Below are 15,888 nucleotides of genomic sequence, written 5' to 3'. Positions count from 1 at the left end.
GCAGTAGTCACAAACTTCAGTTTATCGTAAAAGAATCATAAGAATCAAGTGGCGGTAGGGGGGAGGGTGCGGTACGCGAGGCGTTGGTCAAATATCTGTGGATTGGATTTGGCATCGGTTTCCGTTTGGCAGACCACGCAGTTGTGGGCGGGCGGGCGGTCGGTTGCTTGATGGTTGCGAAGGCGTTGCTTATTTCTTTTGTTTTCATTTTGAGCCCCAAGCACTGGGAAGCAAAATGATTAAGTACAGCAGAGACATGGCACAAAGCCCTAAAAGAAAAGTTTCCGCCATCATATTTGCCTTACAGTAATTCGATTCGATCTATAACTTCACATGTGTGTCCTCTGGACTATATATGTATATGTATGGCATATCCTGGCAGCCAACCTCCTCTCTCGCTCTTTAGCTTAAGCTCAAGAATGTGGCCTAATTGAAGCCGTAGGCAAAGTTTGCGCTAATATAATTAGTCAAATGGCTCTGGTTTGGAGTACTTCAAGAGCACACCAGCCACACACACACACACACACACATATTATATATGTATGTATATATTTGTTTTCTCATGTCCATCAAAAGGTGCCCAGCAACAACAACAACAAGTACGCCTGATGGAACAACAGGCCAAATATTATGAGCAGCAACAGTTTCCTCTGGCTCAGCGTTGATGGCCCAAAAATCAAATTAAATCCTTGAAATGCTTTTAACACAAATTACAACTTTTAATTGAAACGGCTCAGCGGCAAAAAGAAAAATAATAATAATTGAAAATTGTAGCTGCTTCATCTGCTAGCCGCCGCGACTCATTTGCTATTTTCTTTTTAATACCCTAGGCCCATCGTATGGGGCAAGGCGGGAATATTGCTGCTGTGCAAATAAGAAAATAAATAAAAATACAAAATTCTATTTTAAATAAATTCTACTTAAAATATATGCACATCAATATTAAAATATAATATAAAATATACATTTTACACAGTTTATATATACTTTAAATTAACATTCTCTCGCTTTTAAGGGAATCACAGAGTATATTCAGTAAAGTGTTGTTTTTTTATAATTTATTAATAAACACTGACTAACAGTGTTGCCAACTTTTTAAAAATAAATAAATAAAATGTGAAAGGCTTAAAAACATACACAAAAAAACTTGTAGTTTTTACATCATATTTTATTTAATATTTTTTACTACTCAACATTCACTATCACAAGATAGATTCATACGAAAGTAATTATTAGGCAGCCCATAGCTATGTCTGGAAATTTTACGCCTTCGTAATTTATCTTCGCATATATCTTCTAAGAATCGACCATTGCCAACTGAGTCTTTATAATAGTAAATATGCTTCCATGAATTTTCCGTGTCGCTCACATTTTTTACTTGTCTAAGAGGATTGTCGCTGGATATTAAAGTATTTCCAGTTTTCGGTAATATTTTTCTTGCTCCAGACGGGAAAAATGTCTACTTGAATTTTGAAATCATATGGTATCCAAGCATCACGTCACTAAATTTAGTACCCATGTCTGATCAGGTAAAGTAGAAGATTAAATTAAATTACATCTTTTGACAGATTATTGAAGTGAGAATAAAATGTCGAGCTGAAAATTTATGTTGGCATTAATTTGTTTATTTAATAAAATTCATTAAAAACGTAATGTTCCTTAAAGCTTTCAAAAATGTCAAACCTATTTAGCTGTCAGGTGATGTTTTAAGATATCTCATCTCTATCTCATCTCAGACATTACTCATTTACTGATAAGGATTTCAAGCTATGCTGCTGCGCCTGCAGCCACAGGTGAGTGATAAAGCCTGATGGAAACCCTGTTGAGATTTAAGTTTGAGTTTTAATTTACTCTAATTTTCACACATTTCTTCGTTGTGGCAAGATACCCCATGCTACAGTTTATTTGTGTAAGGTATTTATTTAATTATAGTTACTTTGAAACTGGTTACAATTCATTTCAATTTAATTTTATTTCGTGCCAAAGCTGCTCAATATACAAAGCAATTCGAGAAAATCACTTAAATGGCGCAACTTACTCGTCGAGCTAATATATTTATTGTTCAGTTACGAATAAATATTGTATTTACGTTGCAGACGAAAAGGTAGGCCTGCGACAGCAGACTATGGCCACACTGGTCAGGGATGGGGAGAATATTATATTAGCTCTAGAGGCACTGCCTAATGTAGAGAGAGACGGGATTGCCTTCTCTCTGTTGTTTTTTGTCACTTTTAATTTTAGTTTTACCTGAGGAAATAGTCCTCAGAATATGAGAAATATGACGAATCTACTTCGGACATAAAAACTAACTGACCTGACAGAAAGCAGAGATCTTACGAAGCTAAGAATGTGCTCAGTCTATGAAAAGTTGAAGGATACGGGGGAGAGTCCTTAGCTAGAGCACATATTACGACTCCATATTGATGATTAATGCTGGATAATGTTGTGTCCAATCTTGAGAATGTTGTTTCAAACGTTAAATGCAGCTCAGAGCGACCCGACTGACGATACAAGTACATGCTTACATATACATATATTATGATATATTCAGCGGTCATAAAAATAGTAGTGCGACTGAGCCCTAAATGTTGGAGGAAAAGCAATGCGAGTGAGTGTGCAAAGCTCAATATGAACATCCAAATGAATAACAATATACATACATATGTTAATCTGAATATTCGCTTTAAATTTTCAAAATATTGAGATTATATCTAAGGCTTTTGTATAACACTTGGTGCTCAGTCATACTGCAATTTGTATGACCGCAGCTGTATATATCGTCAGTCAGTTCGCATACACGATATACATATATATATATATATATATATATATATATATATACATATGCATGTATGTAGGCCATTTACTTTGTCTACTTGAGCTCGGCAAGTTTATTATTATAGTTATTATTAAAAAAAAATCGAAAAATTCCTTGCCCTTATCATTACTTGTTCTTATTATTATATAGTACACCATTAGTATGCTCATTATATAAAACTAGAGAATGCTTTTGCATTCCTGCTCCTCTCCTGGCACCGATCACAGATGAGAGGAGAGTATCAAAAGTTGGGCCACTTCTGGAATGTTACATATATCCCATACATATATGTATATAGAATGAATGACTGAACAATCGAATCATACGCTTAGCATAGCTTTTCCTACAGTCTTGTTGATTCATTGTATTGATCACATTGACCATCTGCTTGAAAACGGACCTTCAAGAAAAGCCCGCATATCACAGGACTCCTTAAAGCTGTGGTTAATAAATGGAGAAATTCTTGGAAATCAAATATAAGTTAAGTACATTTATATTACTTTCTGATACAATCTCAACTTACATAGAAATACACATTTTCCATATATATATAATTTGTTTACACAGTTTAGATGGAACTTATTATTCAGTATATATATGTATATGACATATAAACATACATATGTATGTATATAGTTGCCTTACAACTGTATTTAAACCTTGAATTGAGAAAGTTTAAATTTGTTTCTGCCTGCGAATTGTTGCCTCGCCTGGAATTATCAAATAGATAGCAACAATAAGCTGCGTGTCTCTGTCTATGTGTGTGTGTGTGTGTTTGACTGTGTGTGAACGCGCTTTGGGCAACTGGTGGAAAATTCGACACCGTCGCAAGGTAAATCGCTCAACGGCGTTTTTTTTTTACAATATCAACGGTTGCCTGGCGCACAATGTTGAGGGTGGGGCTGGGGGTAGAGGGCGGTAGCAGGGGCAGGGGCAGGGGCAGGGGCAGGGGAGTTGAGCGAAGGTAAAACAAATGGTGTGACCATTTGGGTGGCAAATGGCGACTGGGCGTGCAGTGGGGCGGGCGGGGGAGCGCGCAAGCCGATTGTTAAAGTGACGCACTTTAATGGTTCTTCTTGCTTTGCTGTCGCTGCTATCGGTGCGCTCCCCTACCCCAACAACAAACATGTGTGTGGATATATGTATATTAATACCCCCACACACATACGCACACGTCTATATATACACATTATTATATATTTGTGTTAGCTGCTGCTGCTCTGTTTGAATTTTTTATTGTTCTAGCTGCGCTACTCGCAAATTTCGCGTGCTTTGCGCGTTTCGTTTTGTTGATTCTTTCAATTTTTCGGGTCGCGTCATGGGTTCGTCTGATAATTTTCTGATACCCTGCGCTAGTTATTTAATTATTATTGAACTGCAATCTCTTTAAATTTTGTTCTATACGAGGGAAATTATTCCATAAATATTATTTGAGCCGTTTATAGGGTATCTGCTAGTCGGTCAGTGGGTGCAGTTTGGTTATGTTGAACAACGGCCACACAACCTGTGGCATTCGCGTGCCCAACAATAACCACAAGTCGACCAGTTGTCCTCAAAGCAACGTATTGCCCTCGGCCAACCTAATTCCAGCACGCACCCCTCTACGCTCTGCGCTTCCTGCAGCCCCAAAGGCCCCAATGGTACCCTAATAATAAAAGAATTAATATCAAACCCGAAACCAAGCCGCAACATAGGTCGGGCCACAAACAAAGCCCGATTCAAGCGCGAGGCCGAAGTCTTAAGGGTCTCGCATAGCCGTGCTAGCCATGCCTTCCATATGGGGTGATACGCGACATATCATATGACGCCACATATGTAAACAAACGGCAATTAAATAAGAACCGGAATATGGCAAAAACAATCAAATTATATATAAATAAATGAATCAACTGCGAGCTGAGACGCCAAGCAAGAAGAAAGCGATAATCAAAAATTAAAAAAAAAAAAAACAACCAATTGTAAAGTTGATACCGAATCGGTGTGACAGAAATTTGAGATATATGTTTCGAGGAGTCAGACTGCTTAGCTTCGGATTGGGAATTACGGTAGATCAGTTATTGGATAGCTTGATAAGATAAGATTTTCAGAGCGTAATCATTACAATTCTCTACTATATGAAGCACAGCATAGATATGCGCTTTTATATCTATTAAAAAGTGGATAAGTTATCGAGAGATAAATATGTCATACAAGAATACATATTTGAAAGTTAGTCTTAAGTTTTTGGCTAGATTGAATAGCATATATCGATTTATATCGATAAAATGGAGCATTAGTTATCGAGAGATAAAAGATAAATATGTATTATGCAAAAACATATTTTAAAAATATAAAGTCGGAATAGATTATTTGGCCAGATCGCCTCATCTCGCCCTTCTTGCTGTCCCGCCCCGTTTTAAGATAATAACCCAATCGATTCAGTGGAAATTGGGAGCACACATCAAAGTTTCTGGGAGGATCCAGTGACGCACATTTGCTGGCTACGCCAAATGGACTATGCAAACTTGTCAACTAAACAAATTATGCAATTACGCAAGTCTCCGTTTTTCATGCGCCACCCACAGCAAAATCCACTTACTCCGTGAAAAACTATTACGAAAAAAGAAGTGGCAAAAAAACGGAGAAAACGGGATTGAGGAAAAAGCTGCACTGTGCGCTAGGAAAAAGTCCTGATGCAGCTTCGTTATAATCCACGAAAATGAGCGCAAAGTAAATAACGGATAATAAATGGCGACCCAGCCCAGTTAGCTCACAGTGTTTGGCCTAAGAGATACCCTGTACTGCTCACACAATGCTAAACATATTATTTATATTTACAATTCTTTGAGCGGGACAAGGAAATTTATTTCTATACTGATATGAGTGAGTATTTCTACCCATGGAAGTCTTCTATAGTTCATTGTTCATCGTTCGTCTGGGACTTGACTTCGGTAGAAGAACCAAAAAGCCCTTTGCTTAGCATATCAGTGCAGGGTATAAAAAGTACTTTGCTAAGCAAAACAAGTAAAGCGACTCAGAGCCAGTTCCATATTGAACTATTAGATGGAATCTATAAATTTCTATTATTCTCCATAAATCATATTAAAATATAGATGAACTTATTCATGGCTCCGAGTCATCTGAATATGAAGCCATTTTTGGACTAGTTTTATTTTCTACATGGTGGAATAAGGAAATTTAACAGCTGGGGAAAAAAATTTCCCTACCTATAACTACATACATAGTATGTATGCTATGTATCTTTGAGTCATCTGAGTAAGCAACAACTTTTGGAAATTTTCTGATGGAAAGAGGAAAGCTAGGAGCTGGGAATAAAAGTTTGCTTATTAAAGAAATGTTATAATATCTGGTTACTAGCCTGATTTAAATCCCTATTGAACAATATTGAAGTGAAACTTATTCTATTTGATTAGTGCATTTTGTTTTGGATACTCACGGATAGAAGAAGAAGAGAAATGTTGTAAGTAACAGCACAATCCATGCGAAAGTCGCCGGAATGTAACGGGTTTTCACATCGCATTTGGGCATTGTGTTGCTCTTATTGTTTTTGGTGTTTTTGTTATTGTTGTTTGTGTTGCTTATGTTGCTGGTGCAACGTCAGTGGATATGGCCGTTGTGGAGCCTGTGCTGATTATGTGGATGATGGCCGATAACTTGATAGTTCGATGACGATGACGTAGCGATGTCGGATCGTTTGGAACTGCAAGTGTGACAGACAGAAAACAACATAAGAGACGGCGAGGCGAGACGAGGTGAGACGACGCGTGAAATGGGATCGAGCGAGCGTATGCTGGTCGTTGTTGTTATTGTTGTTGCCGCTGCTACTGCTGCTGCTGCTAATGTTGTTGTTGTTGTTGTTGATTTTCCAGCTTCGGATTCTCACTGATATAATTTTGCAAGCGCTTGCTGTTGTTGCTTGCGAATTAGGCGCTGTTATAAAAACACATTGTCACATCCACACACAGACACACAGGCACCTACACCCAAACGCACACGCACACATGCATACACATTTACACAAGCGGCAAATGCGACTTTTTTGCTCTATTCAAATGAACACTATTTGAATTATTTGTTCTTGGCGCTGGTTAACATTTTATCGCTGCTCTTGTTTTTGTTGGTCTTGGTGCTGTTGTTGTTGCTTTGCTGCTGTCTTCGCCCTTTCAGTATATTTGTACTCCTGTTTTTCTTGTCTTTCTTGTCGCGCCTGTCACCCGTTTAGCTGTCGTTCGTTCTTCTTGGTTCCCACCTTGCGCTCTTTCGTTTCGTTTTTTCTCCTGCTGCCAATGTGCTTCCACTTATTCTGGCTTTTTAATGCTTTTCTTTCTACACACACACACGCACGTTGTTGCTTTTGCTGCAACTTTTTTTTTTGCGATATTCCTCGCCGTTTGTCCGCTTCTCTTCTCTCTCTCTCTCTCTCTCACACACGCTCCGTTCCTAAGCACAGCACACCGCTCCACACACAAACGACGACGACGACGACGATGATGGCGTTGCCTGCAATATAGTGCGCTCAACTTTCAGAGGAAAGTTAACGCCAAATGCACATACACTTGTGAATGGAACACTTTATGTTTGCCTTTCATTCCAATTATGCACTTTTGGGTATATATATATTTACGAAAAAATAAATAAAAAAAATAACCACAACAACGCGCTGCGCATAATTTCCTCGCCCGTCGTCTGTCGAAAAAAATTGGTTTCTGTTAAGGAAATGTTAGTGTCAGAACAAGCCCAAGCATGTTCGACTAATTTCTTCAGTCTGTTATTCTTATCGATATATTATCATTTAATAGCACTGTTTACATAGTTGGCGATAGGTGATAACAGAAGAGGTCAACCAAATTACTCTCGATGAATGAATGTATGAACTGTACATCTGTAAGATAAAAAATGAATAGTTTTCATGATTGATTAATAAAGCTTTTGTAATCAATGCATTGCTTATCGAAATGTTAAAATCAGATGTAGCAATATATCGATAGCTATTAAAAACAGAAATATTAATGAAAGCTGACAATTTGTCTCAGTTTTACTTTTTATTATAATTGAACTTCTAAATTTGATGAATAATTAAACTGGATTTCGTAAAGGTTTTAAAATATCGTTTTATTTTTGTAGATATCGTTTAATTTGATTTTGCATATGTGCAAAAGCTGATTGCTATGCCAGTTCTATAATATCGATATATGAATGAAAGTAATAATAAAACATTTAAGCATAATTTCCAATATAATTTGTATCAAGAAAATTAGCATTGTGAACCAATAAAGCCAAAAATACAAATGTGTTTACAAATTAACTATCGTTTAAAATCAAGAGTGACCTTATATTTGCCTATCGGTACTATGGCATTTTTCATTATTTATCAACATACCAGGTGAAACGCGAACTTCCCAACACTAGCCAGTAAATGTATTTTCGCCCCTCGCTTTAATTCAGACCTAAAAAAAACATTTTTTTTTTGCAAATATTGAAAACAGGAACATATAATAACTCTAAGATTCAACGGGATTGACACATTGAAGGAGATCAGTGGAGCGATACTTTTCGCAACTTGAACGCAAGGCGCGCCTAAACCTTTCCCGGATTGCAGACTCAATTGTAGCACCATCAGCACCGCCGTCGCCTCTCAGACGCCATCCCCCTGCCCTGCTCCCAGATTCCAGACAATATGTCACGTAGTGTGCGCGCCGAGACACGCAGCCGGGCCAAGGATGACATCAAGCGCGTCATGCAAGCCGTCGACAAGGTGCGGCACTGGGAAAAGAAATGGGTGACCATCAGCGACACGACCATGAAGATCTACAAATGGGTGCCCATATCGTCCAACAGCGAGAAGAAGTCCAAGCTGCAGCTGAACAACAAACTCAGCGACAAGGAGAACTCGCAAAAGGGCACGCCCACGCCGCCCCAAATAACGCCCAGCTACGCAGGGCTCACGGCCGAGGACTCCAATACTTGTGAGTGTGTAGTGCAATGAGACAGGATTCGTGATTGGCTCGCAACCCGGTCGCAGCATTACTAAATCTGTGTTTCTATTCGTGCAGGCTTCTCAGTGGTGAGCGACAGTCAGGGAGCTGACTTCGTGTCCAGCATGCCCTTCTCCGAGGACTCCAACTCACAGGGCAGCGATGGGCCGGTGAAGCGCCTCAAGACGAGTGATTAGCTAGCCGTCCACATCCACAACACATTTATCAGCTAAGCCAATCCCACACAGGCGCACGAACACTCACTAATTACGTGCGTGTGTAGTAGTGTACAGGCGTGTGCGTGTGAGCCGCTCGGAATTATTTTAATTTTTTTATATAGAGAGCTAAACGTAAACGAGTTAAATTGTAAGTAAATGATAATCATCTGCCTCACCAAGACTTAAGCAATTCTCCTAAAAAGTCTAACCATAAGTAAATGATACCTAATCACATTAACTGAACTATGCATATTGTACACATAGTTGATAATATACATACATACATGCGCAGACATATTGCTCTACGAACATAACGGTAATTAGACTTAAGACAGTCACATTTCTATATGCTATATGCTCCTCTTATTGTATGTTGCGTCGCGATCGAGCGAATTGTCGTCCCCTATGTTTAGGCCTTAGCATTTAGCACAAATATCTATATCAATTTATTTATTTGCACAAACAATAAACAAACAAACAACAAAATGAAACAAGTCGATTGTGTTTTGTTTTTTTTTTTTTACATTTTTCTTTTATTGTTTTTTATTTTAGTTTTTTTCTTTAGTTTTTCTTTTTGTATAATAAAAAAAAATTAATTTCTTTCAACAAATAGTTTTCTTTTTCACTTGACATTAAATATACATACATACTCTCTCTCTCTTTCTCTCTCTCTCTCTCTCTCCGTATTCTTTATATATTTTCACAATATCATCGTCATAGTATATAGATATGGATATACATATACATATACACATATACATACATTTATATATATATATACATATAAATATATATATATACACATACATATATATGTAGATATTTATATAGATGTAAGGCCAGCCAGGTTGTTGCCCACTAGGCAGATGCCAGACGTCAACTTGGTTGGAAAAGCGTACATATACATACATACATACATATTTAGTTTCATTCATCATCTTTCACTAAAAATTTATGCTATAAAAAAACACGCTTAACTGAAAGGAAGCACGGATTTGCACGATTTACAAAACTTTCGATTGACCAAACGAATTGCAGACAAAAATCAATTAAAAAAAAAAAAAAAAAAAATCAATAATCATTTCGATTACACAGTTAAGATATTATTAAAATAAAAAGTGAAAAAAAAATAAGAAATATAAAATAAAATTAGATATATATATATATATTTATAAACGCTAAATGTGAGTTACACACGCAAACAAAGCTTCGCTTTTCTTCTACAAAACAAAATGAAGTGAAACAGTAAGGTAGAATAAAATAAAATAAAATACAATAAGTAAATTTAAAGACCGAAATTTTAGAGAGGCTTGGATCATGGGAGCTACGATTGGAATGTCTTGGAATGTTAATGCATAATAAAACTTAACCACAGAAAAGAAATGCAAATGTAGCACAGACAAAAATTTCTTAGTTTATGATGTGTGTGTGTGTGTATGTGTTGTGTGTGTGTGTGTTGTTAAATAAAGACATATATATACATATATCAAATATGTATATAGTATATATATATTTTAAATTATAAGCATTATTTAACTACATACTTTTCGTTTCAAAACTTTGCTAGCACAAAAATTGTTTTATTTATTTTCATTTCAATAATGTTTATTTTTCTCTTTGTTTTGCGATTTATTATTAAGCTGATCTTTTTTTTTGCACTTTTAATTTTTTTTTAGAAAAATATAAATTTTTCGCTTGAAGAATTTCAATATATTGTTTTCTTTGTTTTTTTGTGGCTTAGTTTTTGTTTTGCTTATAATTGATGCTTTGCTTTTGCTTTGTTTTCTTTTTTGTTTAAACAAATAAACATTTCACATACATACATACATTTAAACATATCGTCGCGTTGGTTTTTGCTTTGAATACATGTATATATATATAGTTATATATATATATATATATATATAGTTAATATTGTCATTTAGCGTTCAGAAAATATACTCTATGCCTTTTTACAAAATTCATTTAAAAATGTTTTATTCATATTTTTTTTTTTTGCAGTCTGGCGCAAAAAATGGCTTAAAAAAAAGTTTAGTTTTATCATCAAGTTTTGTTTAATTATGTGTGTGTGTGTGTGTTTGTGTGTGTTACACCAGTGCCTCAATATTGGACTCCTCTTAAAATTGTTTTTTGTCCGGGGCGCTTACAAATTTAGAGATTCGCTGGCTTTTCTTTCGGCCGGAATATGCCGGAGGCGCTTCAGCTTAGAACCGATCGGGCGCCGCCTTATCTTAGTGTACATAGTGTATATATGTATATGTGCATATACATATATATGTTGTATATATATATAGTGTATAAATTTATATAATAATAATTGCAACAGTTTTTGTTTAGTTTTTGTTTTTGTTTCATGTTTTTCGTGTTGGCTGTTTGGATCTGTCTCGTCCGTCGTCCACGTTCGTCTCCAAGGATATGTGTTGTAGGTAATGTTTGCGTAGAGGACGTTTAAGCACAGGGCTGGGAGCTAGTGGAGAGGCAGCGAAGGTTGCAGCAGGTATACATACATATATGCATATGTGTGCGTGTGTGTGTGTGTCTTCTATACATCTATTTATACGGGATATGCATGGACTGTGCCTACTAAACGTTGTTCATGTTGTTATTGTTGTCGATGTCCTTTAGATATATGGACATTTGTCATATATAGGTCTAGATAGTTTTAAACTTTTGTGGTTAGTTTTGTGCTGCTCTCGCTGGGGGCGGCATGCCAAGATTTGTGATGTTTCCTTTGTTCCTGTTGTTGTTGTTGTTGCTGTTGTTGTTGTCGTGGCTTCAGTTGATCTGGCCGATGCTTTTGCTGGCGATGTTCGTGTTGCTCTTGCTGTTGTTGCAGTTGCTTGTATTGGTATTGATTGGGTCGGTGCTATGCGTGCAGCGGATAACTGTTGGGCCGCGGCTGCGTCCGCTGCTGGCGCCGACAGCTGAGCGGCAGCGGCAGCGCAACCACGACCTGATTAGCTTTATATCAGCACTCTGACTTATCCTCCTCCACCAGATACTGGGTATCCTTGCCGGTGTCCGCCGATGGGTCCAGCTCGCGCGTGCGCAACTGCAGCTGCGGCGATGACTTGTGCGTGATGCTGCTCGGCGCTATGATGGCCGAGGCGGGCTCCGTGAAAGAGCCGGAGTGGCCCATGGCCTTTGACTTGGACGGTTCCTGTGGCACATCGTAGATGCCTGTCGGAAAATAAATTGCATTAGATCGATTGTCGCACGGACGGACGGGAGTCGCCTCTGCATTACCTGAGCCATTGCTCATGCCCGGATCGGAGCTGGTGCCCAGCTGCACGGCATCGTACATGGGATTGGCAAAGTCGCGCGCCTTGTTGGCATTCACGGTCTGCAGGTTGTAGCCCTCAATGGGCGCCATGTCGTTGGCACCCGGCGCTGAGGCGCCCGGGAAGCCGCTCTCGCTGAACTCCACGTTGGAGCCATGCCGGAAGGTGACGCTCTGGGACGAGGTCATGGCGGGCATGCGCGCCAGCTTGCCGCTGTTCAAATAGAAAAGCAAAAGTTGTGAAAATGCGAAATGGAATAGGAGATACCCTAGACTATTATCTCTTAGGGCCACACATGAAAATTATCAATGCACAGAGGTCAAAGGGACAACAATTTCAGCAGAAATTTTTTTTCTTTCATTTTTAAATATTTTGCTCCCCCATACGGAATTATTTGGTGTAGTTAAAGGTATCTATGCTACAGTTGAATTCGAAAGCCATCTGAGAACTTGACTTTCATTTAAAGTATTTGCAGTGCTGTCCATACTCGACGGAACCATCTGGCAGCACAATATATTTTAACAGAGACGGGGAGAATACGCCGTACAGGCTCTGGGCCGTCATTTGAGAAATATCATATTCAAAAATTGATGTCAACAAATCTAAATAAACCAATTCAATGGGTATTATCATCAACTTCAAGAGAATTGGAATTTTCTTTCCTTAAAAAAAAAGTAGCATAGGTCTGTCATGAATATGGTCAGCCTTGGAGGGTTGCCAGATGAGTCCGTCGAATGAGGGCAGTTAAGTAAATTCATTAAGGTGAAAAACTTGTGGAAATAGCAACAATTTGCCAAATTTTCCCATGTTTGTGATATGGTGTTCATTAATTCATGCATAGTAATAATAAGTTCTTTAATTTCTAGTATAATTTCTGCCAAAAGTTTTACCATCTGGACCACTGTGCAATGGGCTCGGTATGAGGATAGTGTGAATGAGGATGGAAATAACATCACTTGGCTCTACTTACAATGGACGCTTGCGGATGACATACCAGGCGCCGACGGCGGCCATCATGACCAGGAGTATGACCATGATGGGCACCACGACGGCGGTGACGTTGGCGCCGCCATGGCCGAAGGCGCCGGTGGTGCTGCGCTCGCAGTGGTCGCCCTTGAAGTCCGGCAGGCACTCGCAGTAGAGCTCGCCGCGGTCGTCCTCCTTGCAGAGGCCGCCGTTCTGGCAGGGGCAGATGCGGGGCGCGGGCCGTGGACGCTCGGCGGCCGCATCGCAAATGACCTCGGCGGTGCTGCGGTGCGAGGGCAGCGCGCCAGAGGTGTCGGGGCAGGCGCAACGATGGCCGCCGGGCACCAGGAGGCAGAGATGCGAGCAACTGGACTCGTAGCACGGGTTCCGCAGCGAGGTGTTGTAGCGCTTCTCGTGGTAGACCTTAAGGCCGGACGGATTGACGAGGTTGCGGTGCACCACCACCTGCACGCCGCGCCCGAATTTGTCCTGGCGCAGCAGCTCACCCGTGTCGCGCGTCACCCAGAACATGTTCGACTCGAACAGATCGAGGGCGACGGGGTGACGCAACTGGTCGCCCTTCACAATGGACTTGCGGCGCGAGCCGTCGGCACGCATCGACTCGATCGTGTTGAGCTTGGTGTCCACCCAGTAGATGATGTGGTCCTGCGAGTAGTCGATGGAGAGGCCAGCGGGATGACGGATTTGCTCTGTGATTAGCGGCCGTCGCTTGGAGCCATCCATCCAGGAGACCTCGATCTTGGGCGCGGAGCCCGCATCGGCCCAGTAGATGCGACCAAGCTGCGGATTCACTGCAATCGACGTGGGCACCTCCAAGCCGGCATTCACAATCGATCGGCGATAGCGGCCATCCGTTTTGGCCACCATGACGCGACCGCGCGGCTTCGATCCGGTGCGATCCACCTCGGCCCAGTAGAGATTCGAGGCCAGCCAGTCGACCGCAACGGCGGTGGGCTTGGAGCCGCCCTTCATGTTGAGATCCTGGGCAAAGCCGATCTTCGCCTGTCCGTCCAGCGCGTTCACCATGTAGGATCGCTTGATGGTCTTGTCGTAGCTATCCGCCCAGAACACGATCTGCTGCTGGGCATCGTAGTCGAGCGCCTCGATGCGCTTCTCCGAGGCAATCACGTCGAACTCCTCCTTCTTCTGCAGGTCGAGACCGCGTATCTCCGGCCCGTTGGCGAACACCAGCACCACGTCCTCCTTCTCCGCCTTGCAGACGCCGCTAGCGCCGTCCGACAGGTGGAAGCCCTCGCGGCAGCTGCAGGAGTAGGTGCCGTTCATGTTGTGGCACTGATGCGAGCACGTGTGCTGGCGCGTCGCACACTCGTCCACGTCGGCGCACTTCTTCTTGTTGTCCGGCGCAATGATGTAGCCCGGGTAGCAGGTGCAGATGTAGCCGCCGTCCGTCAGGTTGTGGCAGTGGTGCTGGCAGCCGCCGCGGTTCTGCTCGGAGCAGCTGCTCGTGTGGTGGCAGCCCAGCTCGTCGCTGGCGTCGCCGCAGTCGTCGGAGTAGTCGCAGACCTGGGCGCGCTCGATGCAGTGCTTGTTGGCGCACTGGTACTGGGTGTACAGGTCGCAGGGCTTCTGCTTGCTGGCGCAGAGGGTCATGTTGTTCTCGTCGCTGCCGTCGCCGCAGTTGTCGATGCCGTCGCAGATCTGGTAGCGGGCGACGCAGCGATGGTTGGCGCACTGGAAGCGCCGCAGCGTGTCGCAGTTGAAGTCGCTGCAGACCTTGGGATCCTCGTCACTGCCGTCGCCGCAGTCGTCGGTGCCGTCACAGAGGTCGGTCAGCGAGACGCACAGGTTGTTGTTGCACTGGAAGCGCGACTCCGGGCAGAAGCGTCCGCCCGGGAACCGGGGCGGGCAGTCGATCTCGTCGGACATGTCCCGGCAATCGCGATCGCCGTCGCAGCGGAAGTAGCTGGCGATGCAGTGGCCGGAGGCGCATTGGAAGGTGCCGTTCTTGCACTGATAGCCCTCGCAGCTCATCTCGTCCGAGTTGTCGCCGCAGTCATCCTCGTGGTCGCACTGCCAGCGCGAGGAGATGCACTTGCCGTTGCCGCACCTGAACTCCGACTCGGAGCACTCGCGATAGCGGCCCTTGCAGATGGCGTCGTTCTCATCGCTCGCATCGCCGCAGTCGTCTGCGAAGTCGCACATCCACTGCCTGCGGGGGGGAAAGAGAAATGTTTTTGGGTTAGGTCAACTCGTTTATTCATCTTCTTCTTCTTGCCGTCGTCTTACTTGGGTATGCAGCGGTTGTTGCCGCACTTGAAGTCCGTCTCCGAGGAGCACTTGGGACAGTTCTCTGGCAGCTCGTCGCTGTTGTCGCGGCAATCGTCCTTGCCATCGCAGAACAGCCACTTGGGTATGCAGCGGTAGTTCGACTGGCCGGGACAGCGCTGCCAGCCGGTAGTGCAGTTGCGCTGACGGCACATGTAGGCCGGCTCGTCGGAATCGTCACCGCAATCATTGTCAAAGTCGCACATCCACAGCTGCGGAATGCAGCGTCCGTTCTTACAGGAGTACTCCGTCTCAGGATCGCACGTGCGCTTATCTGTATTCGATTTGAATTGATTATTAGATGTGCTTAGTCCCAGTCTGAC

General features: G+C 42.1%; 3 protein-coding genes across 13 annotated transcripts in view; 1 reads left to right on the top strand and 2 right to left on the bottom strand.

Annotated features, from left to right (window-relative positions):
- Positions 1-7,589, bottom strand: part of Zdhhc8 (zinc finger DHHC-type containing 8) — a 31,702-nt gene extending 24,113 nt beyond the window's left edge. For 3 of the 10 annotated variants that reach the window (XM_089264938.1, XM_030387664.2, XM_030387665.2), the window contains exon 1: positions 6,255-7,572. In XM_089264938.1, coding sequence (XP_089121064.1) covers positions 6,255-6,346 — 92 coding nt within the window. In that variant the 5' untranslated portion in view covers positions 6,347-7,572. Of the gene's footprint in view, positions 1-6,254 lie in introns of all 10 variants that reach the window. The other 7 variants (XM_030387663.2, XM_018108968.3, XM_030387662.2 and 4 more) reach the window with 6 other exon arrangements.
- Positions 7,590-8,204: 615 nt separating this feature from the next.
- Positions 8,205-10,790, top strand: BCL7-like (chromatin remodeling complex subunit BCL7B-like protein). Its single transcript, XM_018108973.3, has 2 exons — positions 8,205-8,784; positions 8,872-10,790. The coding sequence occupies exons 1-2, from the start codon at positions 8,496-8,498 to the stop codon at positions 8,988-8,990; spliced, it is 408 nt and encodes a 135-aa protein (XP_017964462.1). The 5' UTR covers positions 8,205-8,495; the 3' UTR covers positions 8,991-10,790.
- A 1,046-nt stretch (positions 10,791-11,836) lies between these two features.
- The window catches only part of mgl (low-density lipoprotein receptor-related protein megalin), a 128,651-nt gene continuing 124,599 nt past the window's right edge, over positions 11,837-15,888 (bottom strand). For both annotated transcript variants that reach the window (XM_089264935.1, XM_089264936.1), the window contains 4 exons: positions 15,527-15,839; positions 13,263-15,449; positions 12,258-12,505; positions 11,837-12,191 (listed from right to left, as the gene is read on the bottom strand). In XM_089264935.1, the coding sequence (XP_089121061.1) occupies positions 11,980-12,191; positions 12,258-12,505; positions 13,263-15,449; positions 15,527-15,839 (2,960 nt within the window). In that variant the 3' untranslated portion in view covers positions 11,837-11,979. The remainder of the gene's footprint in view (positions 12,192-12,257; positions 12,506-13,262; positions 15,450-15,526; positions 15,840-15,888) is intronic.

Source organism: Drosophila navojoa, chromosome X, assembly GCF_054131105.1.
Source record: "Drosophila navojoa isolate 15081-1374.11 chromosome X, UAZ_NAV_1.0, whole genome shotgun sequence".
Taxonomy (NCBI): Eukaryota; Metazoa; Arthropoda; class Insecta; order Diptera; family Drosophilidae; genus Drosophila; species Drosophila navojoa.
The sequence above is the reverse complement of the archived record's forward strand: the minus strand, read 5'-3'. Positions and strand labels throughout refer to the sequence as shown.